We start from the raw sequence: 19628 nt of genomic DNA, 5'->3' as shown, positions 1-19628 counted from the left end.
ATCTGGCAAGTAGATGGGTACATGGCGGTTGCAGGGTGATAGGGTGGCATTTTGAGTAGTGATTGTAGCCCTCCAAACTTAACTGCCCCTGACCTTTCCTCCCCAACACGGCACATTCCAGTGTCACTGTGTTTGACAAGCTTTGAGCATCTTGTTTATTTTGGGCTCTTTCCCTTTTTACCTGCATGGCTGCTGCCTGGGATTAACCCTTCACCCACCTGGGCAAGACAGCTGTCTTCTTGCTTCCTCTTAACAGCCTCGCGGTGAGCCAAATGAAGGCCTTTAACAAAGGATTTTAAGAAAAAATATAGCTGAGATCTGTAAATATTACAGGCCCAGAAGGACATGGGTGACTAGAAGACACAGACTACACCCCCCATGATGGCTTCCATTGGCATTAAAAATAGACGACTAGAAAGTTTTCCCTTTTTGTAATCCCCGCCCGCACCCCCCCCCACACACACACACTTTGAATCATATATTCCTGGAGAGCATTGCTCATCACTTGGCGAGGGTGCCTGGTTAGGGTCCTCACAGGGCAGAGATAGCTACAATGGCCGGGAGTGCATCTCTGGGGCCACAGACTCCCTGTGCTGGATTCTGGGAGCAGTGCTGCATCCTGTCACCTGATGGGTCCTGGCCACCCTGACTTATCTGGGTTGGCAGGACAGTTGAAGACCACAAAACCACATTGAACTGTGCACACTGTCCCCTGAAATGTTCAGGCTAATTTGGGGCGCCGTATGGCTATCTTGTTGACAGGGTAGCTAGCCTCAGATGGCTCGTGTTCAGGGGTATTTGGCATTTCCGACTAACGCTACTGACTTTTCTGTAAATTATCATATCATTAGAGGTCTGGCAGGGATCGTCAAGACTCCTGTGGTGCTCGGATTCTTAGGACTTTTATGGACTCATCTTACTTAATTAAAAAAAAGTTTTAGCCTAGTTTTCTGTGCTCACATAGAACCCCTCACCTCCTGAATCCTTAGCATTGCTCCGGTATGTTCGAGGCACGCCTCCATCTCGGATCCTCTCCATTCCCTGCTATTCCTTTTCCTCTCTGGCCTTATCTCCTGTGGGGAATGACAGTTTTGGTGCTTTGCCAGTGTGGCGATGTCCTTCCCCAGCTTGATCTCGACATAACGTAGCACATCCTGTTTCTCAAGTGGTTTTTATCCAAAGCATCTTCTGCTGTTACACTCCACCCTGTGGACCAACTATGAGAAAGAAACCAGAAAGAAAGGCTGTTCCTCGTGACTCTGTCCCTTCAAAACTGCATTCGCCACTTCTTCTGTTGGGGATCAGGAAAGGATTATCTAGTCTCCAGCAATAATGGAATTCAATGGATCAAACACCTGAACTGTTGCCAAGATCTCCCTGAGGCCCAAGGAGGGATCGTTTGCACCCGTTTTTTATTCTAGCCTCTTCTTAAAAGTCTTCTTTGAAGGTAGCTCCTCAGATCAGGCCCCAGTGGGGCCAGTAGTCAAGTTAGCTCTCACTGGGCCAAGAGATTTGGTGTGGGGCCTGTGTGGCTGTCTTCAGGCCAACTTGTCCATCTGGGGAGATGGCGTTTGGTCTTGTCATTTGTGGCTGATGAAATAACCTTTTCCAGGTGTTATTCTTTCCATCACTAAAAAATGTTATTTTAAACATTGGTTTTGTGTGTGTGTGTGTGTGTGTGTGTGTGTGTGTGTAGAAATTAAGGGACAGGAGCTGGAGAGGTGGCTCAGTGGTTAAGAGCATTGGCTGCTCTTGCAGAGGACCCAGGTTCAATTCCCGCACCCACAACTGTCTGTAACTCCAGTTCCAGGGAGATATGACACCCTTTTCTGGCCCCCACATGTACCAGCATGCACATGGTTCACAGACATACATGTAGGCAAAACACCCATGCACATAAAAGAAAATAAAAATAATAATTTAAAAAAGAAGTCAGAAGTCAACTCTCGGGAGTCAGTTCTCTCCTTCCATGTGGGTCCTGGGGATTGAACTCAGGTCATCAGGCTTGGCAGCAAGCACCTTCACCCACTGAGTCATCTATCTCACTGGCCACATTAATTTTAATTTTAAAATAATGATTATATGTTGAAAGTATATGTTGGCCGGGCGGTGGTGGCGCACACCTTTAATCCCAGCACTCGGGAGGCAGAGCCAGGCGGATCTCTGTGAGTTTGAGGCTAGCCTGGGCTACAGAGTGAGATCCAGGAAAGGCACAAAGCTACACAGAGAAACCCTGTCTCGAAAAACAAACAAACAAACCAAAAAGAAAGTATATGTTGGATATAGAAAATTAAAATCAGTTTTAGCTGTTCTCCTTTTAAGCGTGACTTCTAGACATTTATATTATGCACGTATCAGGCATGGTGGTGCTTACCTGTAGACCCAGATACTGAGTTGAGTTACAAAGATCGTATATTTGAGACCATATAGATACAATAAAAGCAATACAAGTACAGCCAGCGCAAGGTAGTACAGTCAGTAAACATTGTTGCCACCAAGCCTGAGGACCTGAATTCCATCCCCAGGGCCTGCCCATATGTTGGAAGGAGAGAAGCAAGTCCTGTGAGTTGCCCTCTGACCTCCACATGCATGCACATTGTGGCACACGTCCTGCCCCCCATGTGAAAAACCAAAAAGAAAATGCAATCATTCAAAACAAATGCAATAAGAATTTCCGTCTAACCGTGTGATCTGTGTCTGTAGTTCTATTTTTTACCTACCTCTCTTTGAGCGGGTCTAGACCATTGGAACACAAGTACAGAACAGAAATAGGACGGCCGCACACGAGGACTCTAGTGTAGCGGACAGCTTTCCCAACTGCTATGAAAGATGGCGGTTGTGCCAAAAGTGACGTTGGGACAATTGGCTTACCATATGGAAAATGAAATCAGCTGCCGATTTATAGCATATACAGAAATAAAATCCAGATGGGTTGGAGATGGCAATGTGAGAAAGTTTAGGGTTTTTATAGGTTACAGGGAGCTGTGTTTGTGGAATTGGAGGGGACCTGGCCTCAGGTGGCCTTTGATGTAGAGAAGTCACAGAGTAACAGCTTCTAGCTGCCCTTGTTCCATTGTTCTCTGGATGGTTTCATCTGCCTCACCTGTCTTAATGCTGTGACTGTTTTGTTCCTGTTTGGCTGTGTTCACTAGATCACATGGACACCGCCTTCCCCCACCCCCACCCCCATGTTTTCTTCTTACTTGGTCTGTATGTAAGGCCCCTGGAGGCTGATGCTCAGAAATCATAGCTAGTTAACTTAGGCCACAGGGTTGGCTCAGGATGAAATAGTGTAGAGAAAGCTGGGTATAGCATTGCAGACGTACTCCAATCCCAGAGTGAGGGAGACTGAGGCAAGAGAATCCTGATTTTGAGATCAGGTTGGGCTATATATGTAGGGGGATTCTGCTTCAAAAGCAAAACAACAAGCCGGGCGGTGGTGGCGCACACCTTTAATCCCAGCACTCGGGAGGCAGAGCCAGGCGGATCTCTGTGAGTTCGAGGCCAGCCTCAGAGCGAGATCCAGGACAGGCACCAAACTACACAGAGAAACTCTGTCTCGAAAAACCAAAACAAACCAAAACAAACCCACAAACACCAAGTGTTTGGGCATTTAACGCGTTGGCAAGCACAAGACCTGAGGTTCAGTCCTTAGAGCTGCGTGCGTGTGCGCATGGGTAGGTGGGTAACCACAACCAAAAAAAAAAAAAAAAAAAAAAAAACCCACAAAAAACACAATCAACTATGCTGGTTGTGATGGCAAAAGCCTTTAATCCTAACACTTGGGAGACAGAAGCAGGTGGATCTCTGAGTTCAAGGTCAGCTTGGTCTATAGTTCCAGGCTGACTGGTACATCCTGAGGCCCTGTCTCTTCACAGCTTTTTCCTCCCTTGTTCCAGGAAGCTCACTTGGACCCCCCTGAACTCCATATGGCTCTATATGACGAAGATCTCCTGAAGAACCCTTTCTACCTGGCCCTTCAGAAGTGGCGGCCTGACTTGTACAGCAAGGTGGCCCAGATGCATGGCATTGTAAGTCTACCCGTCCTGAGGGTTGCCCTCAGGTGTGTGAGCAGTGTCAGAAGTGTGGCAGAAATGAGACATTCCGAGGAAGTCAGTTACAGAGCTGCTAAGTTTAGCAAAGCCCTGTGCTGTGCCCCAGGTGTTAGGGCATGCTGGCCGTGTGCACGAACAGTGAGGGACCCCTTCAGGCCGTGTGCACGAACAGTGAGGGACCCCTTCAGGCTGTGTGCACGAACAGTGAGGGACCCCTTCAGGCTGTGTGCATGAACAGTGAGGGACCCCTTCAGGCTGTGTGCATGAACAGTGAGGGACCCCTTCAGGCTGTGTGCACGAACAGTGAGGGACCCCTTCAGGCTGTGTGCACGAACAGTGAGGGACCCCTTCAGGCTGCTACCTGGATGAAGCAGCTGCCTGGGACCGAAGCCTGGTGTCTTAGTTTGGGTTCTATTGCTGTGATGAAACACCATGACCAAAGCAAGTTGGAGAGGAGAGGGTTTATTTGGCTTACACTTCTATATTGCTATTCATCATTGAAGGAAGTCAGGACAGGAACTCAAACAGGGCAGGAACCTGGAGGCAGGAGCTGATGCAGAGACCATGGAGGGATGCTGTTTACTAGCTTGCTCCCCATGGCTTGCTCAGCCTGCTTCCTTATAGAACCTGGGGCCACCAGCCCAGAGGTGGTACCACCCACAATGTCCTGGGCCCTCCCTCATCAATCACTAATTAAGAAAGTGCCTTGTAGCAGGATGTTATGGTAAGGCATTTTCTCAACTGAGGTTCTCCCTTTGAGATAACTCCAGCTTGTGTGAAGTTGACATGAACTAGTAGGCATGCCAGTGTTCGGCAGTTCTCACCTGGTGAGACTCGGGAATATGAACATGTGAATTCATACACAGCGGCATGGCTGGTTTCACATGTCAACCTGGAGTGCTTGATGCTCATTGGCTAAGGGCACTTCCTGCTTCTGCAGAGGACCCAGGTTCAGTTCTCAGCACCAACTTAATGAATTAAAAAGTATTCATCAGGTCCCAACCTAGAATCACCTGGGAGGAAAGTCTCAGTGGAGGAATTATCCAGGTCAGGTCGGCCTGTGACCATATCGTTAATGGATGCAGGACAGCACAGCCTGCTGTGGGCCACACTGTGTCACGAACCTTGGATGGCAGGAGAGTGAAGAAAGCTAACTGATGTGGGTGACAGCAAGCAGGCAGTATGGGTGTGTCGTTTCTCTCTGCCTTGACTGTGCGTGTGACCACTGGAGGTCCTGGCTAGCCCACCCCTCAGGGGTGGACAGTCACTGGAAATGTCAGTCCAGAGAACCCTTTCTTCTCCTGGGCCACTTTTGGTCAGGATTTTTTTTTTTTTTTTTTTTTTTAATCACAGAAACGGAAATGAAACTAGCACGTAGCTTGGAAAGATGTTTCCCAAAGGGAAAGAATTTCTATGACATAGGGCACAACCTCAAAAGCTTACGAGGTGGCCAGGCAACAGGAATGGGAGAAGCATGCAGGAGAAATGGTGGCATTGGGGTGGGGGGGCTCTGCTGCCTGGAGGAATACCCCGTGTCCTGATGTTGCAGATCTTCCTAGTGCTTGGGCTGGGCGGGGGGGGGGGGGGGTGTTAGTTAATATTCTTGACACTATGACAGAATACCTAGCGGGAACCCGCTGATGGAGGAAGAGATGATTTTGTTCGGCTAGCATCTTGACTGTTGGCTCTGGGCCTGTGGTGAGGTGGATCATTGTGGTGGTGGGAGTGTGTGGTGCAGAAGGTTCTTCTCCTCAGGGTGGAGAAGGAAGCAGCAAGGGAGGAACCAGGGACCAGCTCAGCCCACAAGGCATATTACCAGTGACTTGCTGTGACCAGATAGGTCCCACCTCCTAAGCCTCTCGAATCTTCTCAAAAGAGCCACCAGCTGGGACCAAGCCTCTAACACCGGAGCCTGCCATCCCTAAGCAATGTTTCATTTTGCACATTAGTGGTTGTCTTGGTTTGCATCACCATCTGTCAGGAAGGGAAATCAGGGCAGGAACTCAAGGCAGGAACCTGGAGGCAGGAGCTGAAGTAGAAGCCGTGAAGGACCGCTGCTTACTGGCTTGTTCTCCATGGCTTACTTAGCTGCTCTCTCTGTCTCTCTGTCTGTCTCTGTCTCTCTGTCCTGGAACTCACTCTGTAGACCAGGCTGGCCTTGAACTCACAGAGGTCCGCCTGCCTCTGCCCACCACCACCCAGCAACTTGGCTGCTTTCTTATATAGTCCTGGACCCCCTGCTGATGGAGGCATCTTCTCAGTTGAGGTTCCCTCTTTCCACATAACTCTAGCTTGTATCAAGTTTCCAAAAAAACAACCAGGACAGCGGGCTTCTTCTTTTCCTTTGTTTTTTTCAGTGCCGAGGCAGAAAATCAGCATTTTGAACAAGCTAGGCAAGTGTTCTACCACTGAGCCATACCCCAGCCCCTCACTGGGGGATTCTAGGCAAGTGCACTACCACTGAACTATGTCCCTATCCCAGTACCTTGTGTGTATGAGGATGTGTGTATATGAGGACACGTGTATGTGCATGTGGAGGTCACAGGACAGCTGCGGGTTCATCCCTCAGACACTATATACCTTTTTTTGTTTTTGATACAGAGCCTCTCATTGGATTATGAGGACCTATGCAGCTAGGCTTGCTGGCCTACTAGCCCCAGGGCCCTCTGCCTCCTCAGTGCTGGGAGTGTGTGCATGCTCCACCAGACCTGTTTTGTTGGTTTTTTCCACGTGAATTGTAGGGTTAAGTTCAAGTCCTGCACTCACTCACTGAGCCATCTCCCTCTGAGACTCCTGGTTTGCTTTTCAAAGCTTCATTTGAAGTTGAGTGTGTTGGGAACGTGGGCGCTGTCTTTGACTCCACCTGGGAAGTCCCTGCTGGTTTCTTTCTCACCTCACACCGTGTTCCCACTTCTCTTCTCCTGTGGTGTCTGCTCAGGTCAGTCTCCGGTCATTGGTGGCTCTTCTGGAAAAACAGAACTGAACTAGCGTGTGCTTATTTATGCCCGCAGAAGCTTTCTTGCCTCAAAGATCATTCTGGGTTTTGTGATTAGTATCTTTCTTTGTGTATATTAACCAGAGATTTTTTTTTTTTTTAAAAAATGGGTTTTGGATGCCATAGAATTCATTATTAAAAAAAAAAAGATTAGGGGTGGAGCATGACGAGGAGGCCAGTAATTCAAACACGTGTTAGGCTGAGGCTACATAGTAAGTTTGAGGCCAGCATACATGACGTAGTGAGACTCTGCCTATAAAACCCCAGTGGATAAATAAATAAGCAAGTAAGGGGCCAGAGAGAAGGCTCCATGGCTAAGAGCATGTGAGGACCCAGATTCAATACTTGGATCCCAGATGTGCACCTCCACGTCCAGCGCCATCTTTTGAAATAGTACTCTACTCCATGAGAGCTGCCTTGGCCTTGTCGGGTGAGGCGGCTTCCCCGCAGAAGTCAGCTGTGGAATGAACCACTCTGCCAGCGCACTCAGGGTGCAGCTGGGGCTGGAGGGGTCACTCTGGCCTCTGTTGGTCGTGGGTTGGGCAAGTGGGTCACAACTCTCCACTGTGCAGTGTGCTCTACGTGTTTCTTAGTTGAGCGAAACAGTAGAACATTGCAGTTGCTTCTAGAAGGTTTCTCATCCTTTCTCATACCGTCACTTCTGAGAGAGCAACATGGCATCAGCAGTTTCGTGCTTTATTTCTGTCCTGGGAGCTTGCCAACAGGCTCAAGAATTAATCAGCCTAGCGTCGTGGGTTGATCCGAACCCTTTATGGGTGTGGCGTTAACTCTTCTTGTTGTGACGACATGCCAGTCAGAAGGGACCTAAGGAGGAAGGGTTTATTTGTAGTCACTGTTTCAGAGGGTCACAGTCCACCATGCTGGAGAAGGCATGGTGGCATTCATAACGACTGGAGCAAAATTTGGCAGAGACATCTCCACGTCATGGAGGAACAGGAAGCAGAGTGCAGGACTGGAACCAGGGGGAAACCGTTGTAACCTTCAAAGGCCCACCCTTGGTGACTTACTTCCAATCACCAGGCTCCACCTTCTAAAGGCTCCACAGACTTCCTAGATAGCAGTGAAAGCCGCAGAAAAAGTATTTAAGACATGAGCTGTGGGAGACAGTTCAGATTCAAACCATAACCATTCGACTTAAAAAAAAAAAAAGCTATCAATTCACCACTAAAAATTGTGCAGGACTGGAGAGATGGCTCAGTGGGTAAGAGCACTGGCTGCTTCCGGTTTGATTCCCAGCACTTACACGGTGGCTCACAGCTGTCTGTAACCCTGGTTCTAGTGATCCAGTGCCCTGTTCTGGCCTCTGTGGACAGTGTATGCATGCAGCACACAGGCATACACAGAGCAAAACACCCGAACACACAAAGTCAAAATGACGGAATAATAAATATATGTCTGTAGTATCAGCCACCTCTGATACTTCTCCCTACACCCAAACTGGTGTGATACCCGCTCTGCGGGTCGGCGGCAGCTGAGTGAGGAGTCAGCCACTGCTCAAGCTGGCTTCCTTCCAGCACGTCCCTTCCCTGAAGGATTCCTCTTCCTGCCATCTGGTTGCACCGTGGAAATGCCTTCTCCTACACCCCTCATCTTCCAGTCACAGGGACCTGTGACACCCACACTGCCTATTATCCGGGCTAATCATGCACCTGGGCTTCCTGAGAGTGGCCTGGGCAGGTCTGTCTCTTGGGACTCTTGTCCATGGGCTGCTGTTTCCTGACTTTGTAGGAGAGCTGTATAATTAAGATCTTCCCCCAAGGTGAGACAGCACCAACACGTCCCCTCAGTGACTCACATTCATCCAGATGAGTAAAATGAATTTATTCAGGGTTACTTACATAGCAGAGGGTCACTACAGACAGCTACATTTTCTTTTTTTTTTCAAGTTTATTTATTTTTATTTCATGTGCATTTGTGTTTTTCCTGCATGTATGTCTATGTGAAGGTATCAGAACCCCTGGAACTGAAGTTACAGGCAGTTATGAGCTGCCGTGTGGGTGCTGGGAATTGAACCCAGGTCCTCTGGAAGAGCAGCCAGTGCTCCTAACCACTGAGCCATCTCTCCAGCCCCCATAGCTACATTTCCCTAAGTCGACAACCCACCACTTTTTCTCAGATTCCTATTTTATAATTACTCTAAGCATTGCAGAACTGACGCGGACTTCGGTTCAGGAGCTACCCCGTGTCGAAGCAATACAGGTAACTATAGGCTCAGACAGCGTGAAGTACAGACACCACCAGACCTGGGAAAAGTCAGCTGATAATTATCAGAGACGCTGCTGGGCTGGGCAGACACTGCCCAGCTGTGCAAAGGACGCAGGTCTCACCGCAGCTGGTGCACAGAGAGCCAAACAGTGGCTTGCTGCACGGTGGAGTCACTCTCACCAGGAGGTGGAGGACTCGCTCAGGCAGCTGCCTAGAGAAAGCTGTGCAGGTTTCCTGTGTGATCCGGAGGATGGGTCCATTTGCCTGTCAGAAAAAATTACCAGAAGACAGGCAGGTACCAGAGGTGGGAGGGTCTGGAGTTCCAAGCTGGCCTGGGCTGCACAGCAAGACCTCAAACAAACAAACAAGGGTTTGGGCTAGCCATAGCTTGTGTGTGTGGGTGTGTGTGGGGGGGGGTTGGGCAGCAGGGGGCCCTCTCCCTTGGAGTGGGAAGGGGTTGGCCTCCTTTCTATGTCTGTCAGGAAACCGGGAAGGGGAGGTGTCTGAAGTTGGAGGGTCCCCTGTGCAGTCAGCGAGTGTATGCCACTCTGCCTGGCGTGCTTGGTGATGGAATGCAGTGCCGTGGGTGCTGGGCATGGGAAGGTGTGCCAGCACCAGGATGTAATTGTAATGCGGGTGGAGCTTCTCAGAACACACACAAGTTCCTGGACCCGTGGAGGCCAGAAGAAGGCTTGGAGCAGGACTGTTGATGGAAGGTGTCTGCCACCCCTCAGGGCAGTGGCGGTGGGCATCACAGGAAGCCCCTGGGTCCGGACATTAAATGCCGCTAGGATTGAGTCTAGGCATTCCCTTGCCGGAACCCACACTGACTTGAAGGTCCTCTTCCGTGTGTGCTCAGTGTGCATTGCTCTTTTTATGTAGTTGTGAGGCCCCCAGTGGACCCCCGGAGTTGTCTCCCATTTCAGAGCTCATACCCAAACGCCTCCCTTTATTTTTGACTTAAAATCTCGGATCTGAGGGGTCTGGAGAGATGGCTCAGCAGTTAAGAGTGCTTGCAGCTCAATCTTGAGGTCCAGAGTTCGGATCCCAGCACACATATCAGCTGGCTCCCAAGTGCCTGTAACTACAGTTCAAGGAAATGGATGACTTCCGGCCTCTGGGCACCCAACCACACATGCTATCTTTTTAAAAAACAAATACATAAAATTTTCTACTTTTTTATTTTGAGACAATATCCTAGGCTGGCCTCAAATTCACTGAGGGGTGACTTTGCACTGATGAGCCCCTTGCCTGGACTTCTTTGAGTGCTGGGATTACAGGCATATGCCACTATGTCTGGTTTTTTGTTCAAAGATGCTAGGGACTCACAAGGAGTTCAGCAAAAGCTACAGAATAGAATTTAAACACACAAAAAAGAAAGTTTTAATTTTCTTGAATAGGAACAGTGAAGACATGAACATCAGAAATTAAACGTGGGCCGGAGCGATGGCCCGTTGGTTAAGAGAACCTGCTGCTCTTGCGGTGGACCTGGCTTCAGTTCCCTTCCCACATAATGGTTTGTAGCTCCAGTTCCTGGGGATCCAGCGCCCTCTTCTGGCCTCTGTGGGCACAGCATGCATGTAGTGCATAGATACACATTCAGGCAAAACACTCGTACTCATAAAATTAAAAAATCTTTTTACAAATATTTTTTTTCATTTGGGAGGCAGGGGCAGAAGGATCTCTGTGAGTTTGAAGCCAGTTGGTCTACAAAGTGAGTTCCAGTACAGCTAGGACTCTGTTACACAGAGAAATGCTGTCTAAAAAAAAAAAAAAGTTTTTAAAAAGAAAAGGAAAAGCTAGGAAGTATTTAGGGAAATTTGTAGCAACTGGGCATTTGTGCATAATAATGCATTATGGTTATACTTTTTTTTTAATTTTATTTTTCAAAAATTATGTATGTATGTGCATGTCTGTGTGTGGGTTTGTGCATGTGTGTGCAAGTGCCCCAGAAGCCAGAAAAGGGCGTTGGATCCCCGGGAGCCGGAGGGACAGGTGGTTGTGACATGGCTGACCTGGGTGCTGGGAACTGAACCCAGGTCTTCACAAGAGCATAATTATGTGCTCTTAACCACTGAACCGTTCTCCAGCCCCCTGGATCTGTCTCTTAAAAGAAGCTTTATTGAGCTGGGCGGTGGTGGCGCACGCCTTTAATCCTAGCACTTGGGAGGCAGAGCCAGGCGGATCTCTGTGAGTTCGAGGCCAGCCTGGGCTACCAAGTGAGTTCCAGGAAAAGGCGCAAAGCTACACAGAGAAACCCTGTCTCGAAAAACCAAAAAAAAAAAAAAAAAAAAAAAAAAAAGAAGCTTTATTGTTCAGAAATATATATGGATGAGTCACTTCTCTACCTTATGTAATTTTCTGGGATTTTTCTTCAAAATAACCCAGAGTTTGGGGATAAATGGAAATAACACATGACTGGCCAGTAAATTCCTAGCTTTTCAGCTGGATAAAGGACATCTGGGGCTCACTACATTGTTTTCTAGTCTACTTTTACATATTAGAAATTAAATAAATTGATCTGGGAGTGGTGGCACACGCCTTTAATCCTGGTACTAGAAGGCAGAGGCAGGTGGATCTCTGTGAGTTCAAGGCCATCCTGGTCTACATAGTGAGTTCCTAGACAGCCAGGGCTACATAATAGAGAGACTCTGACTCAAAAAAATATTTTAAAAAAAGAAGGAAGGAGAGGAAAAAGAAAGAAAGAAAAATTAAACAAGTTAGGGCTAGTGAGATGGTTCAGAGAGCAAGAGCGTTTGCTGTCAGTCAAAACAAGCTGCCTCCAGCCTTAGCGAGGGCCGCTGTCCAGGTGATGCTGGCACCTCTCTGCAGGTCCCCAGCGTGAGAGGTTCCAGTGGGCCTCCTTGGAGACATTGCAGAAGTCACACACCGCTCTCTGTCTAGTGCTGCTCCTCCTCTGTTTTGCAGGTCTTGGTGCCCTGTAGAGGAAGCCTGCCCGGCAGCGTTCAGTCCTCTTACCAGTTCGAGTCCTACGTTTTGGTGCCCACTGAAGGACACTTTCAGACCTTAGATGGAAAGGTACTCATTCCTCGGGCGCCTCAGGGTTGATGAGGGGTGGGACAGACTAGAGGCAAGATAGCCCTGTTCCTCAGCCTTTCACATCGTTGGCATCAAATGTTGATTCCTATATGTGCATAGCAGCTTTTGAAGAGGGCTATGGGACCCCTGCCTTTGTTAGGGGGCCTTTGAGACAGGAGGCCACGGTAATAGTGAATAGGACCTAGACTCTGTCATGGAACGTGTCCTGGGGCTAGAGTTCTTCTCCCTCCCTCTCTCAGCCAAAGGGAGTCATCTACCTGTATGTTGGGGGTCCCGGGTACACCCGTTCTCAGGTTTCTATCTCACTGGGCTATTTCTTTTGTTGTGGCTATTTTGGTTGGTTGGTTTGTTTGTTTTCGAGACAGGATCTCACTGTGTAGCCCTGGCTGGCTTGGAACTCACTCTGTATATCAGGTGGGCCTTGAACTCACAGACATCAGCCTGCCTATGCCTCCCAAGTGCTGGGATTAAAGATACATGCTACCATGCCTAACCCATATATATTTTTTTCAGACAGGGTTTTGGTGTATTTTCTGGACTGGCTTGGAACTCATGATCCTCCTGCCTCCACCTCCTGAGTATTTAGATTATAGGCATGAGCCACCATGTCCAGCTATGTGTATGATTTTTTTGTTTAGTTGCCTTTTAATGGAAGCAGGTAGAGTCTAAGAGGTAGACATTTCATTTGCGCTCAGCTGGCCCCATTCCCCCAACTAATGAATGCATGGTTCATAACTACTCTTCTCACTGGAGTTGATCTGCAGTTTGACCCCAGGGCCTGAGCATCTGGGGCTTTCGGGTACTGTGGCAGATCTGGGAGGGTGACAGTTATCTGTAAGCCTGCTGAGGCAGTTGGCATCCCTGTGGCTCATGACGCATACTGTCACAAATTTTCTCACCCATCTGTTTCTTGCTTCCTAGCCAGGTGTCCAATGGATCCACACTGGGGTGGAGGCACAGGCTCTACCCAAGGGCCTTTTGGGAGGAGGCTCCAAGGGGTCTCAGTGCCTGCCACCCCCGGCTGGTCCAGTCATGTTTTCTTGATTCCAGGATGTCCTCATTGAAGGAAACAGGATTAAGCTGGGAGCTGGTTTTGCTTGTCTTCTCTCTGTGCCCATACTCTTTGAAGAGACTTTCTACAATGAAAAAGAAGAGAGCTTCAGCATTCTCTGCATCGCGCATCCTTTGGAGAAGAGAGAGACTTCCGGTACCGAGGGAGGAACGCCCTCCCCACCCCCCAAGGAAAAGTCTGCTCGTGCACCTCCTGCCCCCTCACGCAGCTGTTAAAAGCTTGAATGTCACACACACACACACACACACACACACACACACACACACAAAATATCAAAGAGCCCACTAGAGACCTGCATAACTTTATAAAAATCCCCTCTGGGACGTGATCTAAGGCTTCCCTTGCTGAGGTGATGTGGATCGGATATGATAGGTGGTACCTATAGGTGGCCGTTCACAGCGGCCTCACCGCTTCTGTGATCAACCTGGGGCAAGGCTTGTCCCTGGAGCTGTGCAGAGCCGGAGCCCTGGCTTGGCGTCGGGCCTCAGCCTCAGGGTTTAACTTTGTGGTGTTGTTAAGCCGACTGCACGGTTGTCTCACTGAGAGCTCATTGAGTTTCAGTGGATTGTTTAGTTGCCCCGGGCAACGGCACAGTCCCTGTGCCACATGCACCCTGAAGCTTGAATTGCCAGGAATCGGCTTCTCCGTAGCCCCACAGGTCATACCTATTGTCACAGATTAATGTGATTTTGTCCCCTGAAAAGACCTAGTATAGCTTTCTGGGCTCCAGTATCTCCTTCAACTGAGCTGTTTTCTTGGGCAGTATTTTGAAATGTGGACATTCCCTTACCTTCTTCCCTGGTCCCTGGCCATCTTTTCTTGGAACCTGGGGCTCTAGACCCTTCTGGAACAAGGGAAAGGATGTGACCCCCGCCCCCCCCATCAGTCAGGAAACAGTGAAAACTTTAGCTAGCTTGACCCTCTGTCTCTCTTTCAGAAGAACCTTCGGCACCCTCAGATCATTTTCCCCTGAAAACCATTGAAGATGTGAGAGAATTTTTGGGAAGACACTCAGAGAGATTTGACAAGAACATCGCCTCTTTCCAGCGGGCATTCCGAGAGTGTGAAAGAAAGAGTCTCCGTCACCACATAGTTAGTAGCTTGTCTTGTTCCGCCTGCCTGGCAGCGCTCACTCCAGAGCTATTGACTATTCTGTGTGCTCCAGAATTCAACTGGCTACCATTCCATGGCTGGGAGTTATGTTAAAAATGTGGTGGCACAGGCCGTTAATCCCAGCACTCAGGAGGCATAGGCAGGGGGATCTCTGTGTGTTCGAGGCCAGCCTGGTCTACAGAGTGAGTTCCAGGACAGCCAGGGCTACACAGAGAAACCCTGTTTCAAAAAAACAAAACAAAAACAAAAACAAAAAACCACCACCAGCAAAATGTTTCTACTATGCAAGTAGCATAAGGCCCTTTAGGAAGTGAAAAATCTTAGAGAAGTCTAAAAATGAGTATCATAAAGAAACGAAAACCCCTACTTCCGGTTGCCAGCTATGTTAACACCAAGGGGAACTTTTTCCTCAGACACACCTTAAAAAAAAGTTAAGAGCCAGGAGAAGGCTTCAGTGGGTAGAAATGCTCACCATGCAAGACAGACAGCTGGGGTTCAGATCCCCAAACCCCACATCAAAGCTGGACAGTGGCATGTGTCTGTAATCACAATATGCTTAGGAGAGGCGGTGGGAGGTGGAGGCTGGAGAATCCTCCAAAGTCGTGTGAGCCTGCTAGCCTGAAGTACCCAGCACAGTGGCAAACAGCAAGAGAGGCCTCTAGGAAGGCAGAAGGTGAGAACTGACCCCCGAGGCCATCCTCTGATCCTGTCCTCTGACCTTTGCACTCACGGGTGCTGTGGCATGCACACACAAATATGTAAACGCGTAAATAAGTTAAAACGTTGAGGGCTGACGAGATGGCTCAGCTGCTAAAGGCGCTTGCCACCAAGCCGGCAGAGTGCGTTGGATTCCCTGGACCCACATGGTGGAAGGAGAGAGCTGACTCCTGAAAGTTGTCCTCTGACACCGTCCCTGTCACATGCCATGTCACATTCTAAACCAATAATGTAATTTTAAAGAGCTGAACATCCATTTCAAAAGATGATTTGGCAAAGCTCACATATGCCCTAGAACCTGTCATTCTTGGACATGTTACCCACTCAGGCTTTTGTGGTAAGAAGGGTCTCCTCTCTCTCTGTTCTGTGTTGCACAGGACTCCGTAAACGCTCTCTACACCAAATGCCTCCAGCATCTTCTCAGAGACTCTCATCTGGTAAGCAGATAGCTACGCAAAACAACAGCAGTTTGTACAAGTGCAGATCCAAACTCTCAACCAGCGTTTCTCTTGAATTCCAGAAGGTTCTTGCAAAGCAGGAGGCCCAGATGAACCTGATGAAGCAGGCAGTAGAGGTAAGCAGAGAGTGGAAGGCAGTGGCTGGGAGACTCTCTGTCACCTCATACACATCCCAAGCCTGCGTCTGTTGGTTCCACAGATATACGTCCACCATGATATTTACGACCTGATCTTTAAGTACGTGGGGACCATGGAGGCGAGCGAGGTAAGTTTGCAACCTTTGTTCTCCAGGATGAGAGCCTTATCCTGAGGAATTTGAAATCTTTGGGGCTGGAGCAATGGCTCAGCAGTTAAGAGTAGACGCTGCTTTTGCCAAGAACGTGAGTTTGGTTCCTAGCCCCTGTGGAGGGTGGCTTACAACCTCCTATAACTCCAGGTGTGGGAGATCTAACACCGTCTTCTGGCCTCTGTGGATACCTGTGGTCGCATGCACAGACACAGGACACACACACACAATTTAAAACAAATTGTAACGCCTTTAATCCCAGCACTCAAGAGGCAGAAGCAGGCAGATTTTTGCGAGTTCGAGGCCAGCCTGGTCTACATGTCGAGTTCCAGGAAAGCCAGGGCTGTGTAGAGATATCTGTCTCAAAACAAACAACAAAAATCTTAATTTGAAGGTTTGCTCAAATCTGTTGTAGGATGCTGCCTTTAACAAAATCACAAGAAGCCTTCAAGATCTTCAGCAGAAAGACATTGGTGTGAAACCCGAGTTCAGGTAAGAATTCCCATGGCTTCAGAAGTTTAGGGTGCTTGGCAGGTGGGGATCCATCTTCTCCCCTCAGTCACTTTGGCAGGGCTTCTCAGCAACAGAGGTGGCCACTGACTTGCTGTTACAATTGAGGAGCTGTGCAATCGCTCCCCTGATGACAGACGGCTGACGTTGACCTGTGACTGTCTTATAACCATCCCCTCCTGTGTTCGTGCATGCGCCAGTGTGCCACCTGGGTGGGAGCTAAAGTCCCCAGATGGACATGTGACTCACTCAGCTGGGTCCCACGTGGAGGCCATCTGCCCTCACCTGCTAGTCTGAGAGAACCCAGCCATGGGGGCTCTCACTACCCAGTTAAATTTCATGAGGGTAAAAATATCTGAAGTGTCGATGTGTAAGCCTCTTCTCATTCTTGTGGGATTTCCATCTTTGGGTTTTATTAAAGTTTTAAAAGTTATTATTTTTGTTGCCATTTAAAATTTTTTCCTTCACTTTAATTTAATATTATTTTAATATGTATGAATGTTGGGCCTGCATGTATGTGCACACACCTGTGCAGTGCCCTTGAAGGCCAGGAGAGGGCATTGGAGTTCCTGGGATTAGAGTTACAGCCAGCAGTGAGCCACCACGTGGGTGTTGGGAATCAATCTGGGTCCTCTGCAAGAGCAGCCAGTGCTCTTAACCTCTGAGCCATCTCTCCAGCCCCATTTTAAAATTGTATTATTTGAATTATGCGTATATATGTCTTTCTGTATAGGTATGTATATATGAGTGCAGGTGCCCTCAGAGGCCAGAGCAGTTGGCATCTGCCTGGAGCTGGAGTCACAGGCAGCTGTAAGCACACTGTGAGTGCTGGGAATCAAACTCAACTGCAAGAACATCTCCAGCCTAGACGTTTTGAGATAGCAGCTCCTTGATAATCCACACTAGCACTGAAATTGTAAACCCTCCTGCTTCAGCCCCCCGAGTGCCACAGTCACAGGCCAGCACCTCTAGGCCAGGCTTCTGGATTTTTGCTTTTCCAAATTTCTAGTGAAGCCCTGGCATCTGCAAACCTGAATGGAATGCCACCCACCTGGGTCACAGTACTTCTTGGTCTGTTTCCATTGGTCATCCTCAAGGTTGTAAGAAATGTCTGAGCAGGTATATGACCAAGACAAGAACAGTAGGGTCCTCTGCTGGAGCCTGAAGTTTCCATTTTCCAAATCACAGCTTCAACATCCCTCGTGCAAAGAGAGAGCTGGGCCAGCTGAACAAGTGCACATCCCCACAGCAGAAGCTGCTGTGCTTGCAGAGGGTGGTGCAGCTCATGACACAGTCTCCCAGCCAAAGAGGTTGGTGCTGGGAAGGGGCCGGGCGGGGCCAGGCAGCAGATGCTCACAGGCAGATGTGCAGCCGTGAAGGTCCTCTAGGAGGAGCACCGCCAAGCAACTAGAGTTGCATGGAGAGTGTGCCCCGGGGAGCAGCTTAGATAGGATTAGTTTAGCAAATCCCCAGAGAAGCAGCTGCTTCAGTTCCGCCAGGATGAGTGGGTGTTTGGGGGTTCACCTGTCTGTTAGGCTATCTCACCTCATGTTGTATTAAAATAAAAAAATAAAAAATTGCAGGGTAAAAAGTAAAGTAGGGGTTGGTGGTGTCACTCAGCGGTTGAGCTCTTGCTGAGTGTTCATGAGCCCCTCCACCCGAGTTCCAGCACAGCACTGCTAAAGAGAAAATTAAGACGAAGGAAGTGAAGAGGAATTTAGGATATAGTTGAAGAGCAACTCCCAAAGAATCCTGAGTGGGATAATCATGCAGTGGCAGCAGCAGGAGGTGCGTGGGGGCGGGGGCGGCCCACGTCGGTGGTGACAGGTTTGTAGACTGTGTCCAGAAGTAGGTTCTCGGAGAGGACACTGGGTGGCAGAGGTGGCCAGGACACTCGTGGTCTGTTCTTTTTTGTGCTGGTTGGCTTTTACTTAGTTAGTTAGTTAGGTTTTGTTGTTGATGTTTTGAGACAGGGTCATGTTATGTAGCTCAGGCTGGCTTCAGCTCATCCATTGCTGGGATGATAAGTGTGTGCCATCTCACCCAGCTTTTTCTTTTTAATTAATTAATGTAGTTAGTTAATGTTTTTTGGTTTGTTTTTGTTTTTGTTTTTTGAGACAGAATTTCTCTGTGTAGCCCCGGCCTTCCTGTATCTCACTCTGTAGACCAGGCTGGCCTCAAACTCACAGAGATCCTTCAGCCTCTGCCTCCCGAGTGCTGGAATTAAAAGTGTGCGCCACCACCACTACCCCAGCTTTCTTTTTATTTTTTAAGACAGGCTCTCACCATGTAGTCCTGGTTGGCCTGGAACTCACCATTTAGCTCAGACTGGCCTTGAACTCAGGATCCTCTTGCCTGAGACTGCCAGAAACTGGGATGACAGGCGTGTGCCAGCTGCATCAGACATCTGTTCAGGACATGTCAAGGAGACGGCAGTGTTCTGCCTGGCGTGTGATTTTACTGGAGTGTGGTCTTGCGTCTTGGTTGGTGGAGGAGAGTTTATGCATCCTTTCTTCCGTTTGTGTCTCATGGTGGCTGCGGACCTTCTTTCCCTGCAGTGAATTTGGAGACCATGTGTGCCGATGATCTTCTTTCTGTCCTGTTGTATCTGCTTGTGAAAACAGAGATCCCTAACTGGTAACATTTTGTTGTTGTTAAAATATTGTTTCCTTATGTAGGCTTTTTCCAGGCAGGGTCTCTTCTGTAGCCCAGGCTGACCTCCAACTCTTGATTTTCCTGCCTCAGTCCCTGAGTTCTGGGCTTACAGGAGTTACCCACTCTGCCCAGCATAAAATACTTTAAAATCTGGTTGTGCTGTGTTCTGTATTTTTGGGGTGACTATAAGCAAATATGCCTTAGGAGCTAGTCTTATCTCTCCCCTCCATCCATCAGGGTGGCTCCCTTCAATGGATAGATGGGGAAACTGAGGCCCAGAGAGCTTCTGTTTCACCTTGTGAAGTATGTTGCTGGTCCATTGCTGAGGAAGCAGATACTAGCTCTTTCTCTCACAGGAAACCATAATTCACTTTGTAGCCATTTGCTTTCTAGCCAGACGGTGGTGGTACATCCCTTTAATCCCAGCACTCAGGAGGCAGAGGCAGGTGGATCTCTGAGAGTTTGAGACCAGCCTGGTCTA

The 19628-nt window shown here is 48.7% G+C and overlaps 1 protein-coding gene across 2 annotated transcripts in view; it reads left to right on the top strand.

Annotated features, from left to right (window-relative positions):
* Window positions 1-19628, top strand: part of Ankrd27 (ankyrin repeat domain 27) — a 52342-nt gene that overhangs the window by 2324 nt on the left and 30390 nt on the right. For both annotated transcript variants that reach the window (XM_059274839.1, XM_059274828.1), the window contains exons 2-11: window positions 3900-4031; window positions 12205-12315; window positions 13387-13543; window positions 14346-14500; window positions 15616-15675; window positions 15759-15812; window positions 15896-15961; window positions 16398-16474; window positions 17681-17802; window positions 19051-19129. In XM_059274839.1, the coding sequence (XP_059130822.1) occupies window positions 3930-4031; window positions 12205-12315; window positions 13387-13543; window positions 14346-14500; window positions 15616-15675; window positions 15759-15812; window positions 15896-15961; window positions 16398-16474; window positions 17681-17802; window positions 19051-19129 (983 nt within the window). In that variant the 5' untranslated portion in view covers window positions 3900-3929. The remainder of the gene's footprint in view (window positions 1-3899; window positions 4032-12204; window positions 12316-13386; window positions 13544-14345; window positions 14501-15615; window positions 15676-15758; window positions 15813-15895; window positions 15962-16397; window positions 16475-17680; window positions 17803-19050; window positions 19130-19628) is intronic.

This window comes from Peromyscus eremicus, chromosome 1 (assembly GCF_949786415.1).
Source record: "Peromyscus eremicus chromosome 1, PerEre_H2_v1, whole genome shotgun sequence".
Classification (NCBI taxonomy): Eukaryota; Metazoa; Chordata; class Mammalia; order Rodentia; family Cricetidae; genus Peromyscus; species Peromyscus eremicus.
Note: the sequence above shows the minus strand (reverse complement) of the source record. Positions and strands in the feature narration are given on the sequence as shown.